The sequence below is a fragment of the Syngnathus leptorhynchus genome, chromosome 1 (assembly GCF_054491065.1).
Source record: "Syngnathus leptorhynchus isolate UIUO chromosome 1, UIUO_Slep, whole genome shotgun sequence".
Lineage (NCBI taxonomy): Eukaryota > Metazoa > Chordata > Actinopteri > Syngnathiformes > Syngnathidae > Syngnathus > Syngnathus leptorhynchus.
The window spans coordinates 13,962,625-13,978,022 of NC_141195.1; the positions used below are offsets into that span (position 1 = coordinate 13,962,625).

Consider the following 15,398-nt stretch of genomic DNA (forward strand, 5'->3'; position numbering starts at 1 on the left):
AATTGGTTGATCAAATTCAAGATTTATTCTTTGATGCTCGCCAACATACAGTGCTTACAAATTACAACAAGGCTGTGAACAGAAAGGAGCTAGTTTACAAAAGCACAGTGGTGTCATTTTGGGAATGTGGTTTCTATATTTAGCAGCACCTATCACCACTGTAACAACTAAACTACTGCATTTTAGATTAAAATGACTAGTGAATTTAATTCCCACTAAGGTACAAAAGACATTAGGGGGATCATTCTCACATTTTGTTCCATATAACAAAAAAGGAGCCAAGTGGAAGGCAATCAGCAGGGATGTCAAATTGATGAGATGCCTCACCATCATTTGTTAGGGATGTCTATTTGGCTTAATAATGCACTTTTCTAATTTACAGCATCATTTATTCCAAATTGTTGAGCGGAACCCTAACCGCGGTCCTAAAAAATTTTGTGCTGAATTATGAATAGTTTTGTGGACTCGCTAGTTGACATTACAAGGGCTAGCCACTTCTCGTTTGACCTTTGCCCTCAGCCGGCGGAGTTCTGCGTTGTCACCGTCCACAACGAGGCCGCATTCAATCAAGGCCCAAGCTTTGCCGAGCTGCTGCTCGCCATAGTGCTGCAGCGCACCCCTCAAAAAGCACTCACCAACGCGTAGCCTCCCCAGACCTTCGTCCACACATTGGAAGGTCCGCTCCTTGTGGAGCTCAAGGGCCCTGCTGTAGTCCTCCAGAGCGGGTCCTTCTCTGGAACACAGCACCAGGCTGCATCCGCGACGGCACAAGTCTTCCGCCCAGACTTGGGGGTCGTTGGAGCAGCCAGCGTCGGAACAGCCGTGCTTCTGAATGACTCCATTGAGGTCAACTATGCTCCGCTCGTGTAAGCCAAGTCGCGCGAGGCAGACTGCCCGCTGCCGAAGATACTGGTGTTTGTTCGCAGCTTGTACTGCCAGAGTCAGGAGAGGAAGAGCCTGATCCCAGCTTCCATCTGAACACACGGTGCTGGCATCCTGTGCTGCTGCCTGCCATAGAAATAAGACACAACATTCAGACAACTTTCATAAAGAATCATGTTTAGCTTTGACTGACACTATCTGAAATGTTTTAAAAGGCTATAATATAGTTCACATCATGTAGTCCTGCGACTATGCAGATTTTTTGTGTGGAGTGTATTTCAGAAATACCCACCTTAGCACAGACATCTTTTAGCACAGGTATTTTGCTTTTTACGGATGAATAGCAATGGCGCACCTTTGCTACCTGTTCCCTCTGATTGGATGGGATCAGAGCCAACAAGAGGTCCAGACATGAGGATTCTTTCTCAGCAAGCTTGCAGAGTCTGCGAGCCGCTCTGCAATAATTGTGCCGCCAAGCATCCATTACACCCGCCCTGGCCTTGGCTGAAACATTTCTTGGCTCCTGGCTGAGCATCTGGCTCAGGTGGGCACCTGCCGCCTCCACTTCACCTGAGCCAGATGGATCAATACAGCAAGTATACAAAAATCAGTGCAAAGCTGAGCAGAACGTTGCATATTCAATCAGCAAAGATGGGCAAAGTCACACCACCTTTGGCTAAAAGTATGTCAACACAGAGGAGATGCCATCTGGGGCCTGCACAGTTAGTCTTCATCAAAGCAGCGCAGATTACGGAAGCCTCCCTGAGCCGATCCTCGTGGCAGGGGACAGCATTGGTGACCAGGACGTCTGACAGGCTGCTCCTGCAGAACTCATGCAGCCAATCACTGACCAGCTTGCGCGCTCTGTCCTTGAGTGACAGAAGGTCTTTGGTGACCTCATCAGTGTTTATCTGCAGTGCTGCCAGAATGTCATGGGTGCATTCCTGCAGTAGGAAGATAGGGTGAAGCTTATATTGCTTGAATTCAAACACATTTTACTGGGCAAAAGAAATACGCATAAGACAGTAAATTAGAAAAATGTGAAAAACTTCATTTATGTCAGTAATTCTGTCATATATCATGTAGATATACACAGAGATAAATATTTCATAATTTTGATGATTATAGTGTAGGTCAAAGCTAAAACCCACAGTTCATTTAAGGTCAAGGTTGAGCTCGAGCCTGGTTGAAAGTCAGATAGAAATTTGCTTTCTGAATGTGTTAATGTGTTCATTGAAGCTGAATAATCAATGATTATATACTATAGAAATAAACATTTTCTATCGTATTGTAATTAATCTGTTCCTTTACATTTGGAGAACAAAAAGTTTGGTATACTTGGCCACTGCTCTTATGGTGAGAAATGAATGCAAAAAAAAAAAGAAGCTTTTAAAGACTTATAGTGGAGGGAAGAGGTGTGTCCCATTGTCCATACAGTGATGCCAAAGTTGTACCTTTTGCTGGTTCAGCAGGAGGTACGTGAAGCCTCTTCCGCAGAGTGCTTCAACATGTTTGGGCTGCTCCTTGAGAATGGCACTGAAATCAAAGATGGCTGTCTTTCTTTGGCCGAGGAGAGCGTAGCACCTCCCTCTCTCCAGCAAGGAGTCGGCTGCCCCGCCATCTGGGAACATCGAAATTATTTGTAATTTGAAATTTTTGTATATGGTTTTTTTGGGTTTTTTTTTACCAGCAATGATGATGGCGATGGAGAGATAGGCCACAGCCTCCCTGATGGCGCTCTTCTCTGTCGTGCATTCCAGAAGGCGTTTGGCAGCAGAGTGGCAGCGCGCCTGTAGCAGTGCCCGGTCCTTTTGCTTCGCAACTGCCAACAAGGGGCGCAGACAACTGGTATCGCCACATTGAATGAGCTTTTTTAGCAGCTGCAAAAGGGGGAAAGGGGAAATTAAATACAGTCTGCTTTCACGGAAAATTATGAGAAAAATGTATGACTGACTTTGCCACAAGCCATATCAAAAGGGAACACCACTTTGAACAATTTTCTACGTAAGCCCATGGGAATAGAAAGCAATACCATGAATAGCGAATAACCACTAATACTTGGTAGAACCTGATCTTTTGTGACAATGAACTTACCCTAAGGTATCACAGAATTCAGCTTTGTTTGGACTGCTTCCCCATATGACACCAATAAATACACATTAAATACACACAATACAAATTTAAAAATATTAGGTGAAAAGAAAACATGTTTCAAGCTTCTCTACCTGGTTGGTGTCATAGAGAAAGCCCCTGTGCAGCTGCAGAAGTACAAGTCGAGCCAGGACGGGTGCCCGAGGACTCGTATGCCCGATGGAAAGCAGCAACAAGCGATAAGCCTCCTCCACTCGTCCCAGCTGGTACAAGGCGTCTGCTGCTAAGATCTGAGGCCCGTCGGTGCCTGGTTGGAGCTCCATGAGCAACATAGCAAGGCAGTGAACACCAGCAGGAGATCTGAAGGTCAGAGAGAGGTGGGGTGCATACTAAGATGGATATCAAGATTGACTGATGCTCAAAGTGCACTGTAAAAACCTGCAGTGCACTTTGAGCATCAGTCAAAGTACTAATATTTCATGGTCTTAAGTGGATTTTTCAGGCATCTGTCTGCAAAAAAATTAGACATAAATTAGATTTAAGAGAATTAAAAGAAATAAAGGTGTATTTTTAAAGTTGCCATTAGTTCATTTTGAGTTTTGAGGCATTTTGAGTTAGTAGTTTCCAATGTTAGCAAAGATATGGGAAGAATATTTTGATAGCATTTAAACCTGAGCCAAGCAAGTGCTTTTTGGAGTGTATTGTTTTAGTAAGAGCGCGAGTATTTTTGCCCCATTTGAACAATAAAACTGATATGTAAATGTAGTTTTTGAATGTACATGAGACCCATAATACCCTGCTCTGTGGTCATCTGGCTTAGATGTAACATTTAGCTGACCATCCTGCTGAGCTTGCTGTGAATAATTTTCACACGTGGCCGACTGACGGCGTCCAGCCTGCTCCAGCATGACCCGGCCCTGCTCCAGAAGCACAGTCAAGAGCAGACCCCGGAGGTTCCACGGTACCAGACAGCGAACGGTCAATGAAGTCTCCAGTGGGTGCAACCTGTTGGCCGTCACATAGTCGAGAGCTGTGAGATAGTTGAAGCCCCCCATCATGCGCAGAAGCCCCCTGCCACAAAGTGCCCGCACACAGCTAGGTGGGTGAGGGGCATTGTGTTCAATCACAGCCTGGAAGTCCTCTAGCGCCCCTTTGTGGTCATCTGTAAGAAGTCGCGCGTAGCCACAGAGCACTTGCACAGTGTTCTGGTAGCTATTCTGATCTTTGGAAATGGCCAGCTGACTACAAATAGAAAGGGCCTCCTTATGCTCCCCCCTGAGAAGAAGACACTCGGCCAGTCGCACCCGCAGCTCTCGTCCTCCACCATCAGGCTCCAAATGGCAAATGGTTCGTAATTGAGCGATCACAGGGTCCAGAAGTTCCAATCCGTCTAGGGACCTCAGGTCGGCTCGGATGAGGACAGTCTCCCGGAAAGCAGAGAGACCCTTTTCAGCCTGCTGACGAAGATGGTTGCAAGCAGCCCAACCCGTGCCAAGATCAGTGAAGATCTTTTGGAAGTAAATCCGGGCACAAGTGGGGTGCGCCTCGAAGGCTCGGCCCAAATCCAGACAGGCCTCTGCAACCTGACCTCCTGCCGAGAGAAAGGCGGCTGCTCGACCGGTTAAGATCCTCGCTCGCCTGTCAGGTGTGTCTTGGATCATCTCCAAGATAGCTGAATACACATCTGCACTGTCGCCAAAGCGGCCTATGAAAAACAAATGTGCCGCCTGGAGCTCCTGCACGTGGCTGTCACCTGGTGAGAGCTCCAACAGGAATTCCAGCAGTGGAGAAGCAGCCTCAACATTCAACTGCACACTGTCCTTCTTGGTTATTTCACATTTGCTGTCCAGCATCAAGGAGGGATGCCAGTGATGCATTTGCTCTGTAACGGCTTTTACTATTTGGGGTATTTGAGAAGCTTGTCTGCTCTTTACCAATTTGACAGTTTCACATTTGTTGCTCTTGTACGTTTTGAGGTAAAGCTTCAGACCCGTCGTTCGGCGAGACTCTGACAACAAGCAGGACAAGGCGCGGGTTATCTCCAGCGCTACATAACAAATGTCCTCTGGATTTGGCTTTTGTTTCTGTTCAAGCAGAGCAGTACAGCGAGCAAAAATCTCCTCACAGCCTTGCCCGCCACTCTGAAGGAGGGACTCCATTTTGAAAACAGTGGCCGTCAAATTATTTGGGGAGAGCGTGGACAGAAAGACAGCTACCAAACCTTTACTGAGACCTTCATCAGGTTGGACCTCCGGGTGGTTGAGCCAACTTTCTAGAATCGAGATAACTCCTTGGAGGTCTGACAACTCCATTTTGCGCATATGGGAAACAGTTGTTCCTGCATGAGTACTGAAAGCTGACATGTAGAGGCAGGTAGCCCGAACCAGTTCGCCAGCCTCGAGCAACTTGTCTGCACCCTCACACAGAACTGAAACCTTGATGCCAGGTCTCACCATGGCAGTCATGATTATTGACTACCTCCTCACAATTGCACACCAGGACATACGTCACCTGCCAACAGAAAAGATAAGATTTAAATGTCGTTGGTCTTACTCATAGAAAACACGACTTGTTATAAGGGATAAATGTCACAAATAATACCAGGACATAAAGTTTAAGACGCTTCTTAAAATGTTAGAAAATATCTACTTACTTAAAAGTAAAATACAACTCAACTGTGCTTATAAAATGACAAATAAAAAATATACTTGAGGCAAATAAAAGTTTAAACAGGCTTTATAGACATCTACAGCTTCATTGTAACGTTTACATGTTATTTCATGTTTTAAACTGTATTTGTATTTAGTTCAGTGATTTGTTTTCTTCGCGAACCACAAGTGATACTCCCGTACAACAATATAACCACTAGACTAATGGGTCAAGGAATGTGTAATTCATTCTCTTGGTAATGTGAGATTTGTTTGTACCACCTACCTGTATTTTTTTCCCCACGCAACAATAACTTTCATGCCTAAGAGCAGACCGACCAAAACTTGCATAAATCCAGACTTATTCAATGTTCAAATGACACCAAAATCCGAAAAAATATGGCCGCTGTTAGGTTATGTCTTGCCCCGGACTGCCTGGGGAAAACACTAGATGGGACCCATTTGCTGTGGGCTACTATAATGCAATAGCGCTCTAATCTGCGTTGCCGGGACAACTCAACATGGCCCTTGAACAACAAAAGCTGCAAATGTTAGGACGGAGACAAACAAAGACATTCAAAACACATCCAATTTCTCCTTCCCTCTTCCTTTCTTTCGAGACTTACCAGCGCGTGAGTTGTAGTCCGCGTGAGCGCTGGTCAGGTTGCCATGGTAATCGTTTGCGACAACTTGGCCTGATAAATCATAATTCCACAACACCTTTATGGCAATCTGGGTGAAATGAGCTCCAACAAATAGGAATTAATGCAGGAAAAGTCATAAACAGACTCATTTACAATCTAAAATCAAATTCTAATCCAATGCAATTTTATTTTGTAATAAATAATTAAAAAAAACTAGTTTCGCTTTTATAATAACACCGATCAATTAACATTTACTTAAAGAGTGCTTTTCATGAATAGATAAGCCGTGATGTAGAATAATGATACAACATACATCATTAAACAGTGGAGCCTCGGTTTTCGAACGTCCCGGTTCTCGAACAATTCGGTATTCCAACAAAAAAATCGAGATTTTTTTGCTTCGGATGTCGGACGAAATTTGGTCGTCGATCCTCGCGAGATGAACCGAGACAGCCCGCATGCCAACTGACTCCGTTCGTTATTACGTTCTCGTTACTCTGAGGATTGCATCAACTCTGCCTCCAAATGAAACAAGTGAGAGCAGTAAAGCCATCCTAAAACCCAAAGACGCACCTCAAGCAATGCGACAGTGAGCGCCCGGGCGGCGCGCTGCAGTTGCGCGATCGGACTAAATGAAGCTCCCTGCGCACTAACGTCCACTTAAATTTTGGAAAGTCCATTAGGACTTTATTAAAATTTTCTAAATTTTAGCGACCGCTCTGTCACAATAATGCGACCAGCGCGGTGCAGTTGCGCGGTCGGCGGCGCGCTCTGGTTGCGCGTTCGGCAGTGCGCTGCAGTTGCGCGATCGGACAAAATTAAGCTCCCTGCGCACTGAGGTTCACTTAAATTTTGGAAAGTACATCAGGACTTTTAAAATATTTTCTAAATTTCAGCGACGACTCTGTCACAACAATGCGACCAGCGCGGTGCAGTTGTGCGGTCGGCGGCGTGCACTGGTTGCGCGTTCGGCGGTCCGCTGCAGTTGCGCGATCGGACAAAATTAAACTTCCAGCGCACTGAAGTAGATTTAAATTTTGGAAAGTACATCAGGACTTTGAAAATATTTTCTAAATTTCAGCGACGGCTCTGTCACAATAATGCGACCAGCGTGGTGCAGTGTAGTGGTCGGTGACGCGCTACGGTTGCTCGCTCGTTGGTGCACTGCAGTTGCGCGATCGGACTGAAATGCGCAAATGATAAAAATGCTTAAAAAAGGCGGGTTGTTTTCTTGGAACGGATTAATTTTCTTTCCATTATTTGTAATGGGGAAACATGATTCGAACGATTCACTTCTCAAAAAGCCTTCTGGATGGGATTGTGTTGGAAAACCGAGGCTCCACTGTATATATATATACATATATATATATATATATATATATATATATATATATATATATATATATATATATATATATATATATATATATATATATATATATATATACACACACACACACACACACACACACACACACACACACACACACACACACACACACATAGTTGTTTTTTTTTTTTTTTTTAATCTCAAGTACCCCTAGTGGTACTAATGCCCTCACTTGAAAACCACTGTCTGAATTAAAATATTCTTATGAGTGAAGTCTATTCTAGTGCTGTCAAAGTAGGTCAGAGAGTTACTTAAAAAACAAATTATTTTCTCCGACTGCGTGCGCGTCGGTGCGTGTGTGCGTGCTTGCCGCTCCATCGAGGCTGCAGCACTAGTGGCACCCAGAAGTGAACAAAGCGACCCGGAAGCGTTGCCCCGACTGGAGGCAGGCAGAAAGGGCATCCAGTCTTTTTTGTATATGAAAGCTGTCTTCGCAAGACAATACCTGCAGTCAGGACCAAAGGTATTTATTTGTGCATGCATTTTCGTTGTCTTTTCTACTCCAAACTACTGCACCGTGCACGAAAAAAGAAAAAAAAATCAAGCCGCCGTTCATTCGTCCAAAAGTTGCAGAATATAAAAAAAAAACCACACACGCACACAACAAAGTGGGATTTGGTTCAAATAGAACGTCGCCCTTTCACTGCGTAATCTAGGCGTTGTGTAGAAGAAAGAAAGCTGTTCGTTTATAGACCGTTGTGCTTGCGACCGCATCTTGTCTGTTTCCGCGCTGCTTTTTTTTCCCCTTTTCCCTCCCCCCTCGACAGGGCATGGTTGTTGTAGGAAGTGTCAGTTTTTTTAAGGGGTGGGGAGGCCGGGCTATTCAAAGCTGTGCAAGGGGCCGTAAACAAGCCATCGTGCTAACATGGACGCAATAAACAGTCACACGTTCTCGGCCACAACGCACTCACTACATTTTTTGGGGAGGGGGGAGGGAGAAAAAGACTGCAGAATATGGCGTCCCGCCTTATAAAAATAAGGCTGCCATTTTTGTTTCTCTTTTGTCTGGGAATGTTTTCAGATGGACCGTACAGGTCTGGCAAAAAATAAGAGTTCCGAAAAGCTCCCACATCCGGATGGGTGTTCTGAGGTGGTCGAACACCACAGGAAGGCAAAGTTGGTTTCCAATTAAAAAAAAAAAAAAGGTCGACTAACTATTTTCTTCACGGAAATACGAACATCACAGCAGAAAGGGCAGATGAAAAGACAAAAAAGCTAGATTTCAAAGCTCACCCCTACGACTCAGGACGCCAGTATTTGTATTTAAATTTAGATGACGTTTAAAATTTTGAACTGCAACTGCAAGTCTGCACACGCACGCAGTTAAACTTCTATTACAGCTTGACGCTTCAATTTGTCACATTTTTTATCTTATGAATTTTTTATCCGTGTAGAATATTTTCTTGATACACCCAACCAACGTTTAACAAAACTGCAAAATTCATTCATTTTATGTATGGCAGCAACAAACTGTTATTTTTATAATTTAATAATGTATTCATTATTTTCTCGATTAATCAATGACAAAGGAAAAATGGTTAAAAACATTTTGATTTCCTTCCCTTGGTTCCAAAACACATTTCAAATTGACAGAACAGAAAATACACAATCATAAATTATGATTCAATTACTGGTATGGTTTGTAACATGACAGAAATAGGCAAAATTGTCGATCATTGTTTTCCCAAATAAAAGTATATATTTGCCAATGTCTTGTACTTGGAGAAAACGATTTTCATAAGGACTGTGAATATTTCTGCAAAGAGGGTTACATTTTGAGTTTTTTATAATAATGACTCAATCATTTGAAAAATGTGAATAAGTATAATAATCAATTAATTGTTGTATTTCTAATTTAATGCCTTGGAATTATGCACATCTTTTGATGTCTTTGAACAATGAGGTTCCTCTGATGGTGCGGAAGCTCTTATGCTGTAAGATCTGATAACAAATGTAGAACATCTGAATGTTGTGTTGTGGTATTCAGAGAAACTTTAAATGGTGGCAGGTATGGGCTGACCCCTGTGACTTTGTGATTGGTTAATTCGGAACACAAATACATTTCTAGGTGTCCACAATATCTCAGATGTTCATTTTTACTTTCCATGTTTATCAGCCGTGCTGTTAATTGAAGCAGCCTAAGTGCTACGGAAGTTGCGTAAAAACAAATCTATTAAAAATATAAATCATCCTGAGCAATACCTTTCTTATCTTAGTGTCTCATTAAATGTTTTGAATTTTAGGATGGCAGAGCCACGATTTAACAACCCTTATTTTTGGCCGCCACCGCCATCCATGCCTGGCCAGGTAAGTCAGCCTTATCACTTACCTGTGATGTTTCTATCTTCTGTTGTTTCCATGTGTGAATGGCCAGTTGTGACAAAAAGCTACAAAATCAAAGCTCATTTTAGATATCTGATAAAAATCTGATGAAACAATCATCTGTCAGTTTTCTGTTGAGCATGACTCGTTAACCCTTTCAGCTGGATAACCTGGTGCTCATAAACAAGATCAAGGAGCAACTGATGGCTGAGAAGATTCGACCCCTGCATATGCCGCCAACTTCCACGCCTTCCCAGCAACCTTTGCTGTTGCCCACCTCATCCCCTGAGGGCGGCGGCTCCCAGCATTCTATGTCTGTTCCCAAACCACAGTCGCAGCAAGTGCCGGGCCACCACCCGCAGCAGCAGTCGGATATCACTTTGCATGCTCGTTCAGCTTCTGGACCAGGTAGCCAACTTTTCTCCTCTTCTGTCATGATGTAATCATTAATTCCTCACATGGAATTCCTTGAGTTTTATCACATCTATTTATACCAATAACCCCCCCAATAAAGACAAAAAAAGTCTGTCAAGACTTGTCTTGCACTCTGTTGGTAAAGGATGTAAGTAACGTTTGGTCTTGCCTTCTTAAATTCTAGATGGAAATATGGACGACAAGTCGGCTGTGAAGGCCAAAGGGTTATGGGAGGACTGGCATATGAGGCAACTGAGCGAGCAGCACGCCCGCGCCAACCATCGCTCAGGTACTGCGGATTTTTATGCCAGGAAAACATACTGACATCCAAGCTGAAATTTGCCTTATCGCGTTGCTTGGTCTTGTGTCAGTATAGGAGAGACGATTAAGAGAAAGTTGAAGTTGTATTTGGAATGAAAAAAAAAAAATACCTTGAGCTACCCGTCAAGTAAATAGCACTTCAATGTCATAATAATAATAGCATTGTCCTACCTGTTACCTCCATAGGTCTAGCTCCTTCATCCCGACCCGAAGGTCACAGCACCTCCGATGCACTAACCCCCACAACACCAACTTCCAGCAATCAGAACCGCCTGGGTGGTGCCCCCTCAGTTAACATCATCTCTGGGCTGGCTACTGGTCCTGCCATGGACCACATGAAGGTTGGAGGTTTGGCGGGACTGTTGGGCCCGCCACCCAAGGCACCCCGGGGACGAAAGAAGATCAAAGCTGAGAACCAGTCGGGTCCTTTGCTGGTGGTCCCCTATCCTATTCTGGCAGACCAAGGCTGCATCACTGTGGCACCCAAAGAGGGCAAAACATACAGGTTGGACATTCAAAGCTGCTGTTTTCTCACCATGTAGAGCTCATTTGCATCCCAATTGACACCTTTCAGAGTGAATCAGATCTCTGACTCTCGTTCTAACACTAAATTGGCCCAACAGCCAATTTTGTGGAGCTCACATTTACTGTTGTCTTTGCAATTAAGTTTGAACAAATACAGGGTAGAGGGAGGAAAATGAAACCTAAGACAAAATGATCAAGGAGCTGATGCTGGGTCTCTTTGTTAAAAGGTGCAAAGTGTGCCCACTCACCTTCCTGACCAAGTCAGAAATGCAGATCCACTCCAAGTCCCACACAGAAGCCAAACCACACAAGTGTCCGCACTGCTCCAAGACATTCGCCAACGCCTCCTACCTGGCCCAGCACCTGCGTATCCATCTGGGCATCAAACCCTACCATTGCTCCTACTGCGAGAACTCTTTCCGCCAACTCTCACATCTGCAGCAGCACACCAGGTCAGTCAGCTGTTACGGGCCTTTAAAGAGCGCTCACAAGTTGACAATGCAAAGTCAAATAGGAATAATCACTCTCTTTGTCGCAGAATCCACACCGGCGACCGGCCTTATAAATGTGCTCACCCCGGATGTGAAAAGGCATTTACCCAACTGTCCAATCTCCAGGTGAGTTTATTTCTGCCACCCAGTGGCAGACAATAAGTCGATTGAACCTTTATTGTCCCCTCTGGGGAAAATTAGTTGTCAAATGGCTCATGACATTTAAAAAAAGAGGCACCATAACACACTGCTGGTCCAATACGTAACATGCAGTGCAAGCTGGTAGTTTACTAAAGTGCATCATGTGCAGATAAAAAGTCCCAAGTCTCTAGCTCCAGGTCTCCCCGCGCCTGCGGGCTCGATTGTAGAGTCGGAGTGCAGCTGGAATAAACGACTGTCCAAATCTCTTTGTCTCGGGTTTCGATAATGGCGACGGCTTTGGGAATGATGACAAATTTGTCTTTCCAGTCTCACCAGAGGCAGCACAATAAAGACAAGCCGTACAAATGTCCCAACTGCTACCGTGCCTACGCCGACTCTGCATCGTTGCAGATCCACTTGTCGGCGCACGCCATCAAAAACGCCAAGGCATACTGTTGTAGCATGTGTGGCCGGGCTTACACCTCGGTAAGTAAACCAAGCGCGCAATAAGTAAATGTTACGTCTGTCGCTGTGATTCTCACGATGTATGTTGTCTGTTCTTGCAGGAGACTTACCTTATGAAGCACATGTCCAAACACACGGTGGTGGAACACCTAGTGAGCCACCAGTCTCCCGAGAGGACTGAGTCCCCCAGTATCCCCATACGGATCTCCCTTATCTGAGCTGCCTGGCGCCCAGTATCGGTTCTATTAAGCGCCCATATTAGGCGCGAGCTTCACAGGCCCTGGAGCGGCGGTCATCTACATAAAGCTGGAATTAGCATTATGACAGCTGACGTAAGCATTCAGTGCGAGAGTCGGGGACGGGGGCGCCATTTAGTGAATGTACAATACAGCTAATGTGGTCCGGATGATAAGCACCAGGTGGCAAATAATGTCGTGCGTCAGATCTAAGAAGCACTTTCTCGTACGCATCATGTAAACTTTTTCGTAAAGAGTCCTCTCAGAGAGGAGATGATTCTTTATGAATACGGGCTCAGATCAATTGGCCATCAAACATTTCTGTATTTTTTTCTTCCTTATCCATTAAATGGGATTTTAAGATATACCAGATGATAAATTCCTCTCTGAGAAAAAGAATTGATCAAGCTGTACAGTAAAATGTTTGCTGGGTGTGTTCTGGAGACATCCAAAGAGAATCTTAAAGCACTTTTTAGGCCTCGTTGCTTTGGCTCAAATTGTTGAAATCATGTTGGTTGGGGGAAATGCAAGAGGGCATTATCTGTGGCAGCTAGGAGCAGTGACCGCGTTAAAAAAAAAAAAAAAAAAGACTATTCCTGTTTTACTCGCATAGTTATTCAAGAACACGTTTACAGGGTCATCGAAATTTCAAGAGGCAATCGTAGATGACAATGGAAGCATTCAAAGATTGTATTGTTTTGTTGATGTGAGGATGGAAGGCGTAGAGATCCATAAAGGGAAGCAAAGTTCTCAACCCCTTTTCAAGCCTTCACTCACTTATTTGATGGCACCTTCGTGATCACATCACACAATCACTGTAACCTTTTTATAAATGACCATTCCCTCTGCCCTTCTTCCCACGCCCTGCAAACTAGTGCCATATGTTGTAAGCCAGTCTTGAATTATTAAGCTTTATTTTACAAGTATGAGCTTCACACATTATTGGTGCCAGGACTAATCAGCCATACTTACCACCCCGGCTAAAAACAACATATCGAAACAAAAAGTATCCACTTAATTTTACTTGAGTAGTGAGCATTAACTAATCATTGGACCAAAATGTGAAGTAACTCCAGCAACTGTACAGCAAGGAGTTTGTCAGAAGCTTTATGCATATGGAATGAACTGCAGTATAAACAAACATCCATTATGCTTTAACGGTTTATCTGGAGAGTCTTCATAGCATTTCACTTTTTCCACATTTGATTCAATTCTTTATTACTTCAATTCTACTCACATAATGATAAAGTTTTGGGAAAGGTTTACCTAAGACGTAAAGCAGTATTCACAGCCTTTGCTCAGTACATTGTTGACAGACCTTGGGGAGCGATTACAGCTAGTAATGGGAGAATGACGCTTCATATTTGCTTCATGAATCAGTTGTATTTTTTGACTCCTGAAACTGGCACTCTCTGTTCAATGTTGGACTGAAAGCACACTGACTTACCATTTCTTAAACTCCTTTCTTTGTAACCAAAAGTCATCAAGAGGAGTCAAAAATTATAACTGGTTCATGAAGCAATGTTGAAGCTTCATTTTTTCTCCTCACTGATTCGTTTTGACATGATCTATAGGCCTGAAAATACTTGCTGTGCAAATTTGCAATGACAGACTTGAACTGGAGTGAGCTTTTTTCTTACGTCTACTCATTTTACACTCTTTTTCACTCTTTTTAACACAGGGGTCAGGAACCTTTTTGGCAGACAGCCATAAATGCCCATTTTAAAAAAAAAAAAATTCCCCGTGAGAGCCATACCATTAAAATCAAAACCAGATAGGCTAAATACAATTAAATGCATGTATTTTAATTAAGACCAACAATTTTTTGAGTGTACTAATGTATTCTTTTTAATAATGTTTTTAACGTCGCCAAAAGAGCCATATCTGGCTCGCGAGCCATAGGTTCCCGACTCCTGAGGTAACACAAAAATGGAAAAAGTGAAGTGTGGCGAACATTTTCTAAAATGTATTGTACATGCCAAGATTCCTGACGCCTTCCGCATTTACGTTTTCTCTCGCGTAGTATTATTTTGACTGCCCATAGTATTTGTTGTGTTTCCGTTGTACTTCTGAAGCTCTTGATGGTACTATTAGGGTACGTTGTATCCTTTGAGGCACTAGAAGAAAGGTGCTATAGCGAGGCGTCACGTCGGAGAAGGAACCGCGAACAATGTACAAAAGTAAACTGTAAACTAAGAAGTCTGAGTCCAGGACTCAAGTAAGTCACTGACCTAGGCAACTTTTGACATTTACACCAACAACAAACCCTGCCTCTTCAACTTAATTCTCTCTGTCTTTGGAGATAATGGGCAGAATGTTGCTGTTCATTTTTTGCTGTACTGTATAATGCGTTACTCATTTATAATATCTATTTTTAAAGGTTTCATAAATAGGTTTTGTTTGGGGAATTTACCTTTGTATGTTATTAATCTTTTATATTGTTATTTTACATGTAAGCCTTAACTTGTGTTATCATCCCATCTTCATTATTCTGTATTGTGTTCTGCAGTATTCAGTCCTGTAAACATTGCTTTTTCTTCTTCCCTCCTGCATGGAGCTGTAATCTGTATAACTGTCTAACCTGAGTTTCTCTATGGAAAAATATTGAGTAGATTTATTAAAACATTTTCTTGTCTTGCATTGTGGCTTCATATACGGTTTCTAGACAACTAAATATGACAACCAAGACTGAAAAGTAACCCATGGGTTAGCAATGTTCAAACTAAAAAAAAAAAAAAAAAAAAGCTTTGTATCTTTACCTTGTTTAATAAAGAGACTGTTTTAAATTCAGCGCAATCTGCTTTTTTTTGTCTGAACTGGAGACTTTA

At 43.3% G+C, this 15,398-nt stretch overlaps 2 protein-coding genes across 5 annotated transcripts; one reads left to right on the plus strand and one right to left on the minus strand.

Moving 5' to 3' along the window:
- Positions 1–34: 34 nt before the first annotated feature.
- On the minus strand, positions 35–6,402 carry ttc34 (tetratricopeptide repeat domain 34). 3 transcript variants are annotated; one of them, XM_085917877.1, is made up of 8 exons: positions 6,248–6,402; positions 3,769–5,484; positions 3,108–3,333; positions 2,570–2,762; positions 2,337–2,503; positions 1,553–1,826; positions 1,247–1,452; positions 35–1,008 (listed from the first exon to the last, which is right to left on the minus strand). In XM_085917877.1, the coding sequence occupies exons 2-8, from the start codon at positions 5,436–5,438 to the stop codon at positions 469–471; spliced, it is 3,276 nt and encodes a 1,091-aa protein (XP_085774003.1). In that variant the 5' UTR covers positions 5,439–5,484; positions 6,248–6,402; the 3' UTR covers positions 35–468. The 3 variants fall into 3 exon arrangements, with proteins under 3 accessions (XP_085774003.1, XP_085773984.1, XP_085773994.1); XM_085917858.1 differs by having other exon boundaries at positions 1,238–1,452; XM_085917868.1 differs by lacking the exon at positions 6,248–6,402 and adding an exon at positions 5,908–5,980 and having other exon boundaries at positions 1,238–1,452.
- Positions 6,403–7,857: 1,455 nt separating this feature from the next.
- znf362b (zinc finger protein 362b) lies at positions 7,858–14,354 on the plus strand. Of its 2 annotated transcripts, none has more exons than XM_085922132.1 (9): positions 7,858–8,118; positions 9,899–9,962; positions 10,166–10,385; positions 10,576–10,680; positions 10,899–11,217; positions 11,465–11,689; positions 11,776–11,854; positions 12,197–12,355; positions 12,436–14,354. In XM_085922132.1, exons 2-9 carry the CDS (start codon positions 9,900–9,902, stop codon positions 12,550–12,552), a joined length of 1,287 nt encoding a protein of 428 aa, XP_085778258.1. In that variant the 5' UTR covers positions 7,858–8,118; position 9,899; the 3' UTR covers positions 12,553–14,354. The 2 variants fall into 2 exon arrangements, with proteins under 2 accessions (XP_085778258.1, XP_085778249.1); XM_085922123.1 differs by having other exon boundaries at positions 7,863–8,118; positions 10,139–10,385.
- Positions 14,355–15,398: the final 1,044 nt, after the last annotated feature.